This window comes from Chroicocephalus ridibundus, chromosome 2 (assembly GCF_963924245.1).
Source record: "Chroicocephalus ridibundus chromosome 2, bChrRid1.1, whole genome shotgun sequence".
NCBI lineage: Eukaryota > Metazoa > Chordata > Aves > Charadriiformes > Laridae > Chroicocephalus > Chroicocephalus ridibundus.
In genome coordinates this window covers 702604-716663 of record NC_086285.1, presented here as the reverse complement: position 1 = coordinate 716663, position 14060 = coordinate 702604, and the positions used below count along the sequence as shown (strand labels likewise).

The window sequence follows — 14060 nt, the reverse complement described above, 5'->3', positions numbered from 1 at the left end:
TCACAGCCAACAATTTCCTCCCAATATTTCATCTCAGTCTCCCCTCTGTCAGTGTAAAACCGTCCCCCCCTCCTCGTCCTGTTGCTACATGCTCGGCTAAAAGTCTGTCCCCAGCTCTCTTCTAAGCCCCTTCAGGCACTGAAGGTGGGGGGGGGACCCTGTGGGACCCGGGGGGGGGGGGGGGGGGGCCAAGGCGCTGCAGCCCAGCATGACTTTATTCCGTATCGCATCGTCCATACAAAACTACACCCCCCAAAGCACTGTACAGAGCGGGACGGCGCGGGGCTGGGTGTGTGTGTGGGGGGGCAGTAAAAATAAGCAGTGGGGGCAGGGGAGCAGAGCGGCAGGCGGGGGGCGGTGGCGGCGGGGGGGGACGGGACGCGGCATGGGGCGGGGGGCTGCTCCCCATCCTGTGCAGCGAGATTGTCTGGGGGTGGGTGGGGGGGGGAGCGGTGTTGGGGGGGGGGCAAAGAGTGTCCATCCATGGCGGGGGCCGACCCCGGGTGGGGGGATCTAGGGGTGCATGGCCCCCCTCCCCGGAGTCTCCCCGTGCCCCCCGGCCCCGTCCGGGCGCCTGTATTTGGTAGGAAGCTGCGTGGCCGGCGCCTGCCCCCGTCCCCAGGAGCCGGGGGGGGGTGTCAGTCCACAGCGGGGCGTCCCCTAGTCCCCGGGGGGCATGATGCCGGGTGGGGGCAGCGGGGGGGGTCCCGCCTCGGCCCCGTGGATCCGCTGGTGATCCTTGAGGGATTCCTTGTAGCGGAAGCTGCGGCCGCAGGCCGGGCACTGGTAGGGCCTTTCGCCGGTGTGGATGCGCTGGTGCTTGAGCAGGTTCTGCTTGCGGATGAAGCTCTTGCCGCAGGCGGCGCAGGCGAAGGGCCGCTCGCCGGTGTGCAGCCGCTGGTGGTTCTGCAGGTGCTCCTTGCGGCTGTAGCACTTGCCGCACTCGGCGCACTTGTAGGGCCGCTCGCCGCGGTGGATCATCTGGTGCCGCACCAGCCCCGAGTGGCAGTTGAAGCTCTTGCCGCACTCGGCACAGGGGTAGGGGCGCTCGGCCGCGTGGCTCCGCTGGTGGATCCGCAGGCTCTTCTTCCCGCTGAAGCTCTTCCCGCACTCGGCGCAGCCGTGCGGACGCTCCTCGGCGGGTCCCGGCGTGGCGGTGGGGACCCCCGTCGCCTCGGGCCCCGGCTCCGCGCCTGGGGCTTTGCCCAGTCTGTGCTGTGCCGGCAAAGCCACCGCCGCCGTTGTCGCCGCCGCCTGTCCCTCGGGGCTCCCAAAACCGGCGCTGGGGAAGAGCAGCTCCCCGGAGCCACCCGGCAAACCCACCTCCTCGGGGGGCTCGGCGTGGGGGCACCGCTCCTCCGTCTTCACCAGCAGCCCCTCGCCGGCTGCAGGGGAGGGAAAGACTCCTGTCAACGCATGCTGGGGGACCGGGGATGTCCCCGAGCCGCAGCCCACCCTGGGTGGGTGCTTTTACCCCCCCAGCCCCGTCCCAGCCCTGCAAAGCCGGGCTCAGCATCGCTCACCGGGACCGGGACCCGTCAGCATCTCCCTCTCCGGCAGCTCCCAGGGCTCACGGACGCAAGGCTCTTCCTCCTGCTTGATCCACGACAAGAAGTCGTGCGCCGTGATCAGGGCGTCCGCGCCTGCAGGGAAGGACAGGGACGGGGACTCAGCCGAGGAGTGGGGGGGCCGCATCCTGCACCGGGTGGGCCTGGGGGGGGGCCTCCCCCAGCATTGGGCAGCCGGAGGGTGCGCGGGCACGGCCCCGGACTCACCTGCGCAGGGGTCCGCCGGCATCCCCCGCTCCTCCGGGAACTGCTGCTCCCCGACAAAGGCCACCTCCTGCTTGATCCGGGACAGGATGTCGGAGGTGGAGATCAGCGACTCTGTTCACAAGGAGAGACTTGGCCGGCGCCAGGCTGCGGCTGCCCACCGCGACCCCGCGGCCAACGCGCCTCGGGGGGGTGGGACCCCCAGGCTCCGGCCATGCGGGACGTCCCCGTCCCACAGCAGTTACGGGGCATCAAACACCCCCACAGATGTAGGGACGGGTGACCGTGGGACAGCCCATGGGGACAGGTCCCCTTGGGACAGCTCATGGGGATGGGTGGTCATGGGACAGCCCATAGGAATGGGTCCCCTTAGAACAACCCATGGGGATGGGTCACCTTGGGACAGCCCGTGGGGATGGGTGACCATGCGACAACCCATGGAGTTGGGTCACCTTGGGACAGCCCGTGGGGATGGGTGACCATGCGACAACCCATGGAGTTGGGTCACCTTGGGACAGCCCGTGGGGATGGGTGACCATGCGACAACCCATGGAGTTGGGTCACCTTGGGACAGCTCTTGGGAATGGGTCACTTTGGGACAGCCCATGGAGTTGGGTCACCTTGGGACAGCCCATGGGGATGGACGGGTGACCGTGGAACAGCCCTTGGGGACAGGTGACCATGGGAGAGCCCGTGGGGATGGATGACCATGGCACAGGCCACGGAGACGGGTGACAACAGCACAGCCAATGGGCACGGATGACTGTGGGACAGCCCATGGGCTCTGATGTGACGTGGGGGCGGTGGGGGACGCATGGATCTCCCAGTGACGGATGCCCAAGACCCAGCACATCAGTCCTGGGGGATTTTCCGGGGTCACTCGCAGTGGCCCCCTCTCACGCAGTGGGGCGCAGAGTCTGGCCAGGGCTCGAAAACTTGGGTCCTGGGGGTCTGGGACTGCTGGGGAAGGAGGAGGGACATCCCCGGGGTGAGAAATGGGGTGGGGGGGAACACAAGGTGGGAGGCGGCGGGGATGGCGGGGGGGGGACCCGGCCGGTGCCTCACCCGCGCAGGCGTCCGGCGGCAGCTCCCTCTGCTCCATCTCCCTCTGCTCGGGGACGCAGGGACCCTCCCCGCGCTCGCCGCGGGGCTGCGCCTCGCTTCTGGAGATGGCACCGTCTGCGCGGGGAGACAGCGGGGCTGGCACCGGCGGGGGGGGCTGCGCCCGCCTGACCCTCCCTGTCACGCGCAGGGGACACACTGGCATCTCCCCTGGCGGAGAAACTGCCTAAATTTGGCGGGATCTCCGTGCCGGGAGGCCCGTGCAGCGCAGATGCTCAGTTCCCTTGGTTCTGGGGGATGAGGACCCGCTCCAGCTCCCCGTTTTGGGGGATGAGGACCCGCTCCCACTCCCCGGGACTGGGTGGCACTGGTCGCCCCACGCGGCGGCACCGGCACGGCACATCATCCCACACGAGCTGCACGGATTCCTTCTGAAAGGGGAGGTCCCGGAGCCACGGCGTGGGCCCCCACCGTCCGCTGGTGGGGGACAAGGGCACCCGCATCCGCGACCCGCCGGGGAGACGCGGCCATCACCCCGTCCTGCCGGGAAAGGGGCGAAAAGGGATGTTTACCCAGGGAGAGCAAAGACTCATAGTTCTCCTTCACCAGGTTATTGTACAGCTCTTTCTGCCACTCCTCCAAATTCTTCCACTCCTCCGCCGAGAAGTAGACGGCAATGTCAACAAACGTCACCGGCACCTGCAGGGACAAGCCCCCGGCAGCTCAGCGGCACCACTCCCCATGGGAGCGGAGGGTCCCCCCGCCTGGCCCGCAGCCCCCCCGGGAGCCATTACCTTGGGGACTTCACCCCGGGGGCCGGGGGGCAGCCGCAGCACCCAGAAATTCCTGTTCTTCAGGAGGTTCTCCACGTTCTCCAGGCGCCGCTGGAGCAGCCCGTACTCCTGGATGAGGGTGCCCAGCACAGCCCACTTGCTCTCCAGCTGGTTCCCGAACTCCATGGTCGTCTTCTCGCAGTCCAGGAGTTTCTTCTCGGCCGTGCCGGACCGACCCTCCAGGCTGAGCAAGCGGGTGGCGAGGAGGTCGATCTTCCTCTCCATGGCCTGCACCGTGGCCACCACGGTCCAGAGCGAAGCCTCGGCGGAGTGGAGCTGCGCCTCCCGCACATGCGCCCGCTCCGGCAGCAGCGGCGGCTGCAGCGGCATCAGGTGGGGGGCTTCCACGTTCCACTCCTGCACCTGGGACGTGGGGAGGACGCGGGTGGGAGGGGGCCCATGGTCAACCCCAACCTTGGGTCGTGTCCGGAGCCCCGGCCCCACGGCAGGCATCGCTTCCCCCAATTCAGGAGCTTTTGGCCACCACTGGCCCCAGCACCAGTGGGGACATGCCCTACAGCCGCCACCATGCCCGCTGTGTGCCAATGGCTCGGCCGGGCGGGATTTGGCCCCTGGAGTGGTCTGTGGAGGATGGCGCCAGGGAGGCACCGGGCCGCCCGGATCAGGGATGTCTGGGGACATCCTGGGGACACACGTGAATCCCAGGTCAGAGGTGCCTGGGGCACCCTGGGGCTGAAGCCTGCACGGAGCACCCCAGGGGCACTAGGACGTCCTGGGGGCACGGGGACATCCTGGGTCAGAGGTGCCCTGTCACGTCCTGGGGACACACGGGTATCCCGGGTCAGAGGTACCCAGGGACATCCCGGGTCAGCAGTGGCCTGCCACATCCCTGGGGCACCAGGGAATCCTGACGACATGGGGACATCCCGGCTCAGAGGTGCCCAGCCACATCCCAGGGACACTGGGACATCCCAGGTCAGAGGTGCCCAGCCACATCCCGGGGACATCGTGGGTCAGAAGTGCCTGAGAACATCCTGGGGACACACGGGTATCCCAGAGCATGGGGACATCCTGGGTCAGAGGTGCTCCAGGGTCATCCTGGGGACACATGGGCATCCCGGGTCAGCGGTGCCCGGCCACATCCCAGGGGCATGGGGACATCCCAGGTCAGTCCCAGAGACATCCTGGTGACACAAGGGGACATCCAGGGATCACGGGGACACCCCGGGTTGGAGGTGCCTGGTCACATCCCGGGGACGTCCCGGGTCAGAAGTGCCCAGGAACATCCTGGTGACACATGGGCACCCCGGCTCAGAGGTTCCTGGCCACATCCCGGGGGCATGGGGACACCCCAGATCGGAGGCGCCTGGTCACATCCCGGGGACACGGGGACACCCTGGGTCAGCAGTGCCCGGCCACATCCTGGGGACATGGGGACATCCCGGGCCAGCAGTGCCCACATACATGACATATGGGGACGCGCCAAGTCAGAGGTGCCCAGGGACATCCTGGTGACACATGGGCATCCCGGGTCAGAGGTGTCTGGCCACATCCCGGGGACATGGGGACATCCTGGGTCACAGGTACCTGGTCACATCACGGGGACACCCCTGGTCAGCAGGGCCAGGCCACATCCCGGGGACATGGGGACATCCCGGCTCAGCGGTGCCCAGGGACATCCCGGATCAGAGGTGCCTGGCCACATCCCAGTGGCATGGGGACACCCCGGGGGCACGGGGACAGCCCAGGTCAGAAGTGTCTGGCCACATCCCAGGGACATGGGGACATGCCAGGTCAGAGGTACCCAGGGACACCCTGGCTCAGCGGTGCCCGGACACATCCCAGGGGCACAGGGACACCCTGGGTCAGAGGTGCCTTGTCACATCCCGGGGGACATGGCAACGTCCCGGGTCAGAGGTGCCCAGCCATATCCCGGGGGACATGGGGACATCCCGGGTCAGTGGTGCCTGGCCACATCCCGGTGGCACAGGGACACCCCGGGTCCGAGGTGCCTGGTCACATGCCGGGGGACACGGGGACACCCTGGGTCAGCAGTGCCCGGCCACGTCCTGGGGACATGGGGACATCCCGGGTCAGAAGAGCCCAGGGACATCCCAGGTCAGCGGTGCCCAGCCATATCCCAGGGACATGGGGACATCCCGGGCCACAGGTACCTGGTCACATCCTGGGGGCACAGGGACATCCCGGGTCAGTGGTGCCCAGGGACATCCCGGGGACGTGGGGACATCCCGGGTCAGAGGTGCCCAGGGACATCCCGGGTCAGAGGTGCCCGGCCACATCCTGGTGGCATGGGGACACCCCGGGTCGGAGGTGCCTGGTCACATCCCGGGGGACACGGGGACACCCCGGGTCAGCGGCGCCCGGCCACATGCCGGTGGCACAGGGACACCCCGGGGGCAGCCCGGGTCGGGTCCCCGGGGTCCGGCGGGGTCCGGCGGGCGCCGGGGGTGGCGGGGGCTCGGCGGGCGGGGGGTGCCGGGGGGGGTCCCGACGGCGTGGGGGGTCCGGGCCGGTGCCGGCGGGGCCGAAGCGGGGCCGCCCCTCCCCCGGTGCCGGCGCCGGTGCCCCCCGGAGGGCTCCGACCGCTCTTACCTGGGCGGGCGCCCACTCGGCCATGGCCCCGCGGTGCTGGGCCGGGCCCCGGCTGGGAGCGGGCCGCGGCGGGGAGGGCGCGGAGCGGAGCGGGGCCGCGCTGCCGCCCGCCGCCGCGCCGGGGCCGGGGCCGGGAGCGGAGCCGGGGCCGGGGCCGCTGTCGGTGGCTGCGCGCTGCGGGCCGGGCCCCGCCGCCCCGCCGAGGAGCCAGGGGCAGCCGGGGAATTGCATCCGCCACCTCCGGGCTTGGCGGCGGCGGGCGGGGGGGAGCGAGCGGCGCCGAGCGCGGAGCACTGCCGCCTACCGGCACCGGGGCCGCCGGCACCGGCACGGGTGTCAGGACCGGCACAGGCACCGGCACCGGCATCCGTACCGGCGCCAGCATCAGTACCGGCATCGGCACCGGCATGGGCATCTGTACTGGCACCAGCATCAGTACCAGCATTGGCACCGGCACCGGCACTGGCATGGGCATCTGTACCGGCACCAGCATCAGTACTGGCACCGGCATTGACACCGGCACTGGCACTGGCATGGGCATCCGTACCAGCACCAGCATCAGTACCGGCACTGGCATCGGCACCGGCACTGGCATGGGCATCTGTACTGGCACCAGCATCAGTACCGGCATCGGCACCGGCACTGGCATGGGCATCACCACTGGCAACAGCATCAGTACCGGCACCGGCATCGGCACCGGCACTGGCATGGGCATCAGCACTGGCAACAGCATCAGTACCGGCACCGGCATTGGCACCAGCATGGGCATCAGTACCAGCAACAGCACGGGTATTGGCACCAGCATCAGCACTGGCACCGGCACCGGCATGGGCGTCAGTAATGGCACTGGCATGGGCATCAGTACCAGCACCACCATGGGCACCGGCATCAGCATCAGTACCGGCACAAGCACTAGCATTGGCACCGGCACTGCCACCAGTACTGGTACCGGCACCAGCATCGGCACCAGCATCGGCACCAGCACTGGCATGGGCATCAAGTACCGGCACCGCCACTGGCATGGGCATCGGTACTAGCACCAGCATTGGCACCGCACCAGCATGGGCATCAGAACCAGCGCGGGCACTGGCACAGGCATCAGCACCGGTGTCAGCATGGGCATCGGTATCGGCATCGGTACCAGCATCAGCACCAGTACCAGTACTGGTGGTATCTCAGGACCAGTATCAGCACCAGTGTCAGTGCTGGTACTGGCATTGGCACGAAGTCCTGTCATTGTCACCGGCATGGGCATCAGTATCGACACAGGCACTGGCATTGGCACCAGTGTCATCAGGGGCATTGGTATCAGCACTGGCACCAGCGTTGGCACCAGTATTGAGCCCCAGGACCAGTATCGGCATCAGGTTGGACTGGGTGGTCTTAAAGGTCCCTTCCAACCCAGGCAATTCTATGATCCTATGATCAGCGCCAGTGTCGGCACTGGTATCGGCACTGGTATCGGCACTGACATCAGCACTGGCATGGGCATCAGTATCAACACTAGCATGGGCATGGGCATCAGAACTGGTGTCAGTACGGGCATCGGTATCAGCCCTGGCACCAGCATCAGCCACTGGTACCAAGCCCCAGCACTGGTATCAGCATCCGCACCAGTATCAGCACTGGTATCAGCATTGGTGTTGGCACCAGCACCAAGCCCTGGCACTGGCATTGGCAGGGGCATCAGTATTGACACCGGCACAGGCATGGGCGCTGGCACCGGTGTCAGCGTGGGCACCGGTATTGGCACTGGCACCAGCATCAGCACCAGCACTGACACCAGCACCAGTACTGAGCCCCAGCACCGGTGTCAGTGCTGGTATTGGCATTGGTATCGGCACCAAGCCCTGGTGCTGGCATTGGCACAAGCATGGGCATCAGTATCGACTCTAGCACGGGCACCAGCACCAACATCGGTGCTGGCATCAGTACGGGCATTGGTATTGGCAGAGGTACCAGCACTGGAATCGAGCCCCAGCACCGGTATCAGCATCAGGACCAGTGTTGGCAATGTTACCGGCGTTGGCATCAGCACTGGCACCAAGCCCTGGCACTGGCATTGGCACCGACGGCATCAGTATCAACACGGGCATGGGCATTGGCATCAGAACTGGTGTCATCACACACATTGGCATCGGCACTGGCACCAGCACCGGTACCAAGCCCAGCATTGGTATCAGCATCAGCACCAGTATCGGCACCAGTACAGGCACCGGCACCAGCACCAAGCCCCAGCGTCTGTATCAATATCAGCATTGGCACCAGTATCAGCATTGGCACCAGTATCAGCGCTGGTATCGGTATTAGCATCGGCACCAGCATCAAGCCCTGGCATCCCCACCAGTATTGACACCGACACTGGCATCGACATCGTCACCAGCATCACCACCCGAACCAGCACCAGGCCCAGCCCCAGCACCAGCCCCGGCTCCAGGATCAGCCCCAGCCCTGAGCCCAAAGACCCCGGGTCGCCCTGCTCAGCCCCCCGGGGTGACAACCCCCCGACGGGGCTGGGGACGGGGGTGTCTCCCCACGCTCAGCCTTGGGCTGCGCTGCTGGGACCCCCGGTGTCCCTCCAGCAAACACCGGGTGACACCATCGGGTCGGGAGCCTGGGCGGTGACGGGGGGCTGCGCTCTGCCGGAGCGGGCAGCGGGACAAGAAGGGTTAACGGGCCGAGCAGGCGTCACGGGAGCCCGAGCAGCCATTTCGCTGGAGGATGCCGTCGCTTCCCGCCGCCGCGTCCCCTTCAGCGCCGCGTCCCCCAACTGGGGCACCCCTAAGACCCCCCCCCCCAGCCCCTGCCCCATGGCCCGGCATCCGCAGGGCTGAGCCCACCCGGTGAGCTGGCACCCACCCGGGCAGGAGGAGGGGACCGGGGTGTCCCCTGGGACCGAGGGTGCAGACCCAGCCCACGGCTGGGCGGCTGGTGACATCCCACGGGGGCTGGGGAGCTCCCGGAGCCGGGGGAGATGGGACAGGGACCCCAAAGGGCCCCCCTGAAAGCAGCTTTAGGGGAGCTCGTTCTCCCTCTGCAATTAAAGGGGCGGGTGGGAAACGATTCTTCGTCAAAATAAAAAAAACAAACCAGCTCGGGATTGCAGAACTGCCACCGTCCAGCACCGTCCCCACCACCCCGCTCCCCGGGGACCAGGGTTCCCCTGCATCCCCTCGCCCAGACCTCGGCACGCAGCACCCCCGGCACGACCGCGGGGCCGGGAGGGCACCAGGGACCGGCATGTGGCAACGGGGACCAGCAGTCAGACGCAGCACGGCCACGTGAGCCCCGTTTCTTTGGGAAACCAGCAAATAACGGCAGTTTGCTGGTGTCTTCTCCCCGCTCCCCACCATCCCCTCGCACCCAGCAGCTCCGGGTGGGAAGGAGCCGGCTCCTGCCCAAGGGCAGGGATGTCCCTGCCGGGAGGGGACGGGGACCAGCCGCTCTCCCACCTTCTCACCAGCTCTGGAGGGCAGGTCCGTGCTCGCGGGGAGCGGGCGCGGTGATGAACGGGCACAAATCTGACACCTCGAGGTACAGGGGCCAGCAGGGACCCCCGCGGTCACCGCCGGCCGGCAGCGGGTTTGGTCACAAAAAAAATAAAAGCGTTTCCCTAAAACCTGCTCGGAGCTGTTTGGGATCGGTGACCCGCGGAGACCAGGGTACGAAACCAAGCCCTTTGGGTGACGGGTGAGAGGAAGGACCCTCTGCATCGCTGCCGCAATCCCTCGGCATCTTCTGCCTCTTGCATCCCCTCCCAGTTTCCCCCACCATGTCCGAGGACACCCACCAGGCGAGGCCACCGCCGCCGTGAGGGCACAGGACCTAAAGAACTCCCTGGACCCCGCGGGAGGACGACGCAGGAGGGTTTTGGAGCGCGCAGCACCCCACGGGCAGGGCGTCGAGCCCCTCGTTTTCGCCTCTCCTCCCACCAGACCTCTCCTTTCCCGTGGGTTCGGCGAGGTTTGAGGTTACGGCTGCTCCTGCGCCGGGTAAAACCGCGGGTTGAACCAAGAGCCGGGGAGCAGCAAGCAGCGGCGGAGGGTCAGAGACACCCCGCGCCCGGAGCCGGCGCCGAGTTGCCGGAGTAGACCGGGAATTCCCGTGCTGGGGACACCGGGAAGGAACATAAAACATCTGCTGGGATCCAGGGGTTTCTTTTCCTTGGCCACGGATTCAGCCAGCGTCAGCTCGGGCAGGGTTTGCTTGGTTTATCCCTGAGATTTTTCAAACGTCTCTTACCGCGTAGGGAATATTTCCCCGGGAATGTCAAATCCTCCTGCGGGAAGCTTTGCTCACCCAGGGCAGCAGTTGCTGAAGACCCCGCTCTTTGCGGCGCTGGGGAACTAAAAGCACGGTCCGATGCTGGGGGCCGGGAGCGTCCCGCGGGATCCAGCGCTCGGGAGGGGGAGGAATCATCCCTCTGCATGGGCCGAGCCGCTTCCGAGCCCGGGAGGATGCATTGTCCCCACTGGGGCTCCCGGGGGGCTGAGAGCGGTGCGGGATACCCGGGTTGTGACACCGTTTCCCAAACCGGAGCATCCCGAGCGTCTCCAGGGTTGGGTGAGTTTTGCCCGTTTTGGGGACGACAGCTCAAGAGATACCCGTTTGCTGCCACCGATCCGGAGCTCCCTCCGGAGCCGCTCGCTCCCCACGTCCTCTCCCCGATGTTCCTCCGAGGGCTCCTGAAAGGTCCCACAAGGACCCAGCTCCACAAGAAGAGCAGCAGGAGGCCACATCCAAGATCCATCCGGGCTCGGACCCGTCCCAGGGTGTGAGACCACAGCGAAGGTGCCGTACTAACGCCGAAGCATCGCTCCGCAGCCCAGGGACACCCTGAGCCAGAAGCGGCGTCCCCGTATTGAAGAATTTCTATCGTTTTCTTAATTCCGGGAATTTATCCGACCCGGCGTAACGTCTCTGCAGCTGCAGCACTGTCATGGTTTAGGCTGGGATGGAGGTGACTTTCTTACTAGCAGCTGGCGTAGTGGTATATTTTGGATTTGGAGTCAAAATCGCGCCGGTAAAAAACTGGTTTTGGTTGTTTCTAAGCAGCCAAAGGCCTTTTCTGCTCCTCACCTCACCCCCGCCAGCGATGGGCTTGGGGGGCGCAAGGGGTTGGGAGGGGACGCAGCCGGGACAGCTGACCCCGACTGACTAAAGGGATGTTCTACGACATGTAATTAGAGTTTAGAGTGATGGCGTTTGTCTTCCCAAGCCACCGCCACGCGGGATGGAGCCCGGCTGTCCTGGAGGTGGCTGAACACCCGCCTGCGATGGAGAGCCGGGAATGAATTCCCTGTTTCGCTTTGCTTGCGTGCGCCGCCTTCGCTTTAGTCGTCAAAGCGTCTTTATCTCAACCCACGAGTTTTTCCTCACTTTCACTCTTCCCATTCCCCCGCCGGGGATGGGGACGTGCGAGCTGCGCGGTCCCGCTTGTCGGCCGGGTTAAAGCGCGACATCCGCGGAGGCCACCAGCCTCGCCGACCCCCTGCGGGAAGAGCCGCCCCCTTCCCTCGGCTCGCCAACGGTTTCACTTGGCGTCTCCCAGGCACCTGCCATGAAACCGCGTCCAGCTCTGCCTCCAAACTGGGGCAACTGGAAACACCTGGACGGGATGGGACAGACCAGACTAGAATAACGCTCAGTAAACCGAGATAAGGCCAAACTCAACCCCCCAAAAAAAGCAGATGGAGCTTTATGGGAAAAGGGTTGGGGTTTTTCTTGATGGCTTTTAGCAAAAAGCCGCGTGGAAAGGGAAGACGATCTCTTCCCAGAAAGGGCTTGTCCGAGACCTCAGATTCTGTCATTTTGTGTTTTATTCGCATCACGGCAGCGCCCGCAGCCCAGGAGGCACCGGTCGAACACGCAAGACGAGACCCTTCATCTGACGGGGCAAGAGGAGAGAGAGACAAGCACGGAGGAACTTTAAAGAGGAATAACCTTTTCTCAACATCAATCTCTTCATTTGCAAACGGAAGAGAAGGGAACGGGAGAGGACTCTTCAGACGGCAATCCCTAGAGCAGAATTAAGCCAGAAAAGGGGAGAAAAGCCCCACATGCCACATCCCGATCCCGTTTCTACCGTTCAGAGAACGTAAGGGCTCTTAAAACTAAAAAGGTTTTCTAAAATTCTCAAAACGTCTAAAATTCTCCGAGCTGAAAAGCCTCAGGCGTGTTTCTGTCGCCGCTGCTCCTGACAAGGCGGGACATAGCGGGGCGAGCTTTACACCTGCAGACTAAACGTGACCTAAAGCTTTTTAAAAATTAAAAATAAAAATCGAGAAACGAGCTGGAAATCCTCTTTAAAGAAAACCCGTCTCGTTAAAGATCTGGCTTTTTTTTTTTTTTTTTTTTTCCCCCCCCCTCTGGCCACGCAAACCCAGGAGTTTATGCAGTCGCTTGTTGTTCCCCCAACGCAGGAACGTCATTTCTCAAGGCCAACAGAGGGATTCTCAGCTTCGGTTTCTTATTAAATTACGTAGTTTACGAAAAACCTCTTCCTCTCCCTGCTCCAAGAGAACGAAGAGAGTTTCCCAGCGAGGAATTGAGAGAATCCCGCGATTCCCGCGCCTGTTCCTGTGAAAAGACAAGGAAGGGTGAATTTCTACATCCCTTCTACCCATTTCGACCGATCCCGCGACGAAGAATTACCCAATTTTCACCCCGTTTCGGGAAAGTTTGTTGTGTTCTCCCTCAGCCTAAGCTTTGGGCTGGGATAACTCTTCATCCGGTGGCGCTTTCCGCTGCGTAACTCACGCTGCTGCCCTTTAGAGTTATTTTTCCAGGGAGACTGGAAACACGACGTTCAAACACAGCTTCGGAAATAACTATTTTTGAAGTTTCTAATGGCGACGCACGGAGGGAATGAGGATTCCCGCACGTAAATGATTTGTTTAATCGTTCTGGGCTAAGGCGAGGCAAAATTCCTCCCGGTGGAAGGGGAAGGAGGGTCTGTATTACAAAGAAAACCAACAAAACTTAACTTTTTTTTTTTTTTTTTTTAAGAGCCGGATCTGTGTATGAACATCTCCGCACTTTTTACATCCCAAGCAGACGGCAGTTCGCCGAGACGCTGTAAGAAGTCGCATTCCTCTCGGCGTTTCGGGCGAGGGGGTCGGGACGGTGGGAGAAATCCGCCCGCCGCACCGGAGCCCTTCTGCTCGCAGGAGGGAGAAAATGGCCAGGAATTACAGGAATGGAAAAGTTTTCACCGAACCACAGGTGCAGCGTCTCTCCCCCTGTTCTTCTGGCGCTCTTTTGTCAGGACACAAGTCACCTCAGCGAGGTCCGACCCTGGATTTCCGCTCCACTTCTCCATTTTTACAGGAAAAACACACCCACGGAACGCGCTTTAAAGGGATCGATCACGACTCCTCCAACTCCTCCGGCTGTTCACCCTCACCACCACGCTGCTGCCGACCCGAGGAACTAACCTCTCGATGCCTCTCACGGGGGAGACACCTAGTTGTACTACCGAACCTCTTCATCTTTTATTCTTTTTTTTTTTTTTCCTTAATTTTACCGTTTAAGATCCGCTCGGCATGTTGAACAAGCGTCACCCCGCACACCGCCGTGGTTTCCCATCGCCCGCGTGGCTTTCCCTGACTCCATTCCCCCTCTGTCTCCACTTAAACCTCTAAATAAGGTGATTATTCGCATTCCAGCGCACGCAAAAACCTCAGATTTAAGCGAGCGCCTCTGCCTGGTCAGACGCTCCTTCGCTCTGTGCGTGGAGAAGGAGGAAGAGCTTCATCCAGGATTTACTCTCGGCAGCTGCGGAATGAACCGCTCCGGGCACGCGACCACACGTCGGATT

At 64.0% G+C, this 14060-nt stretch overlaps 1 protein-coding gene across 2 annotated transcripts; it reads right to left on the bottom strand.

Moving 5' to 3' along the window:
* Nucleotides 1-549: 549 nt before the first annotated feature.
* Nucleotides 550-6496, bottom strand: LOC134510936 (zinc finger protein 282-like). 2 transcript variants are annotated; one of them, XM_063324151.1, is made up of 7 exons: nt 6242-6496; nt 3629-4030; nt 3407-3533; nt 2838-2951; nt 1776-1886; nt 1524-1643; nt 550-1385 (listed from the first exon to the last, which is right to left on the bottom strand). In XM_063324151.1, the coding sequence occupies exons 1-7, from the start codon at nt 6470-6472 to the stop codon at nt 661-663; spliced, it is 1830 nt and encodes a 609-aa protein (XP_063180221.1). In that variant the 5' UTR covers nt 6473-6496; the 3' UTR covers nt 550-660. The 2 variants fall into 2 exon arrangements, with proteins under 2 accessions (XP_063180221.1, XP_063180220.1); XM_063324150.1 differs by lacking the exon at nt 6242-6496 and having other exon boundaries at nt 3629-5569.
* Nucleotides 6497-14060: the final 7564 nt, after the last annotated feature.

Excerpts from the sequence above, each read along its gene's own strand:
- LOC134510936 (XM_063324150.1), bottom strand. The coding sequence starts at position 4,309 with ATGTCCCCAGACATCCCTGATCCGGGCGGCCCGGTGCCTCCCTGGCGC. Across the intron at positions 3,534-3,628 it reads CCCGGGGTGAAGTCCCCAAG|GTGCCGGTGACGTTTGTTGA; the intron begins GTAATGGCTCCC and ends TTGTCCCTGCAG. Across the intron at positions 1,887-2,837 it reads GCCGCCGGACGCCTGCGCGG|AGTCGCTGATCTCCACCTCC; the intron begins GTGAGGCACCGG and ends CCTTGTGAACAG.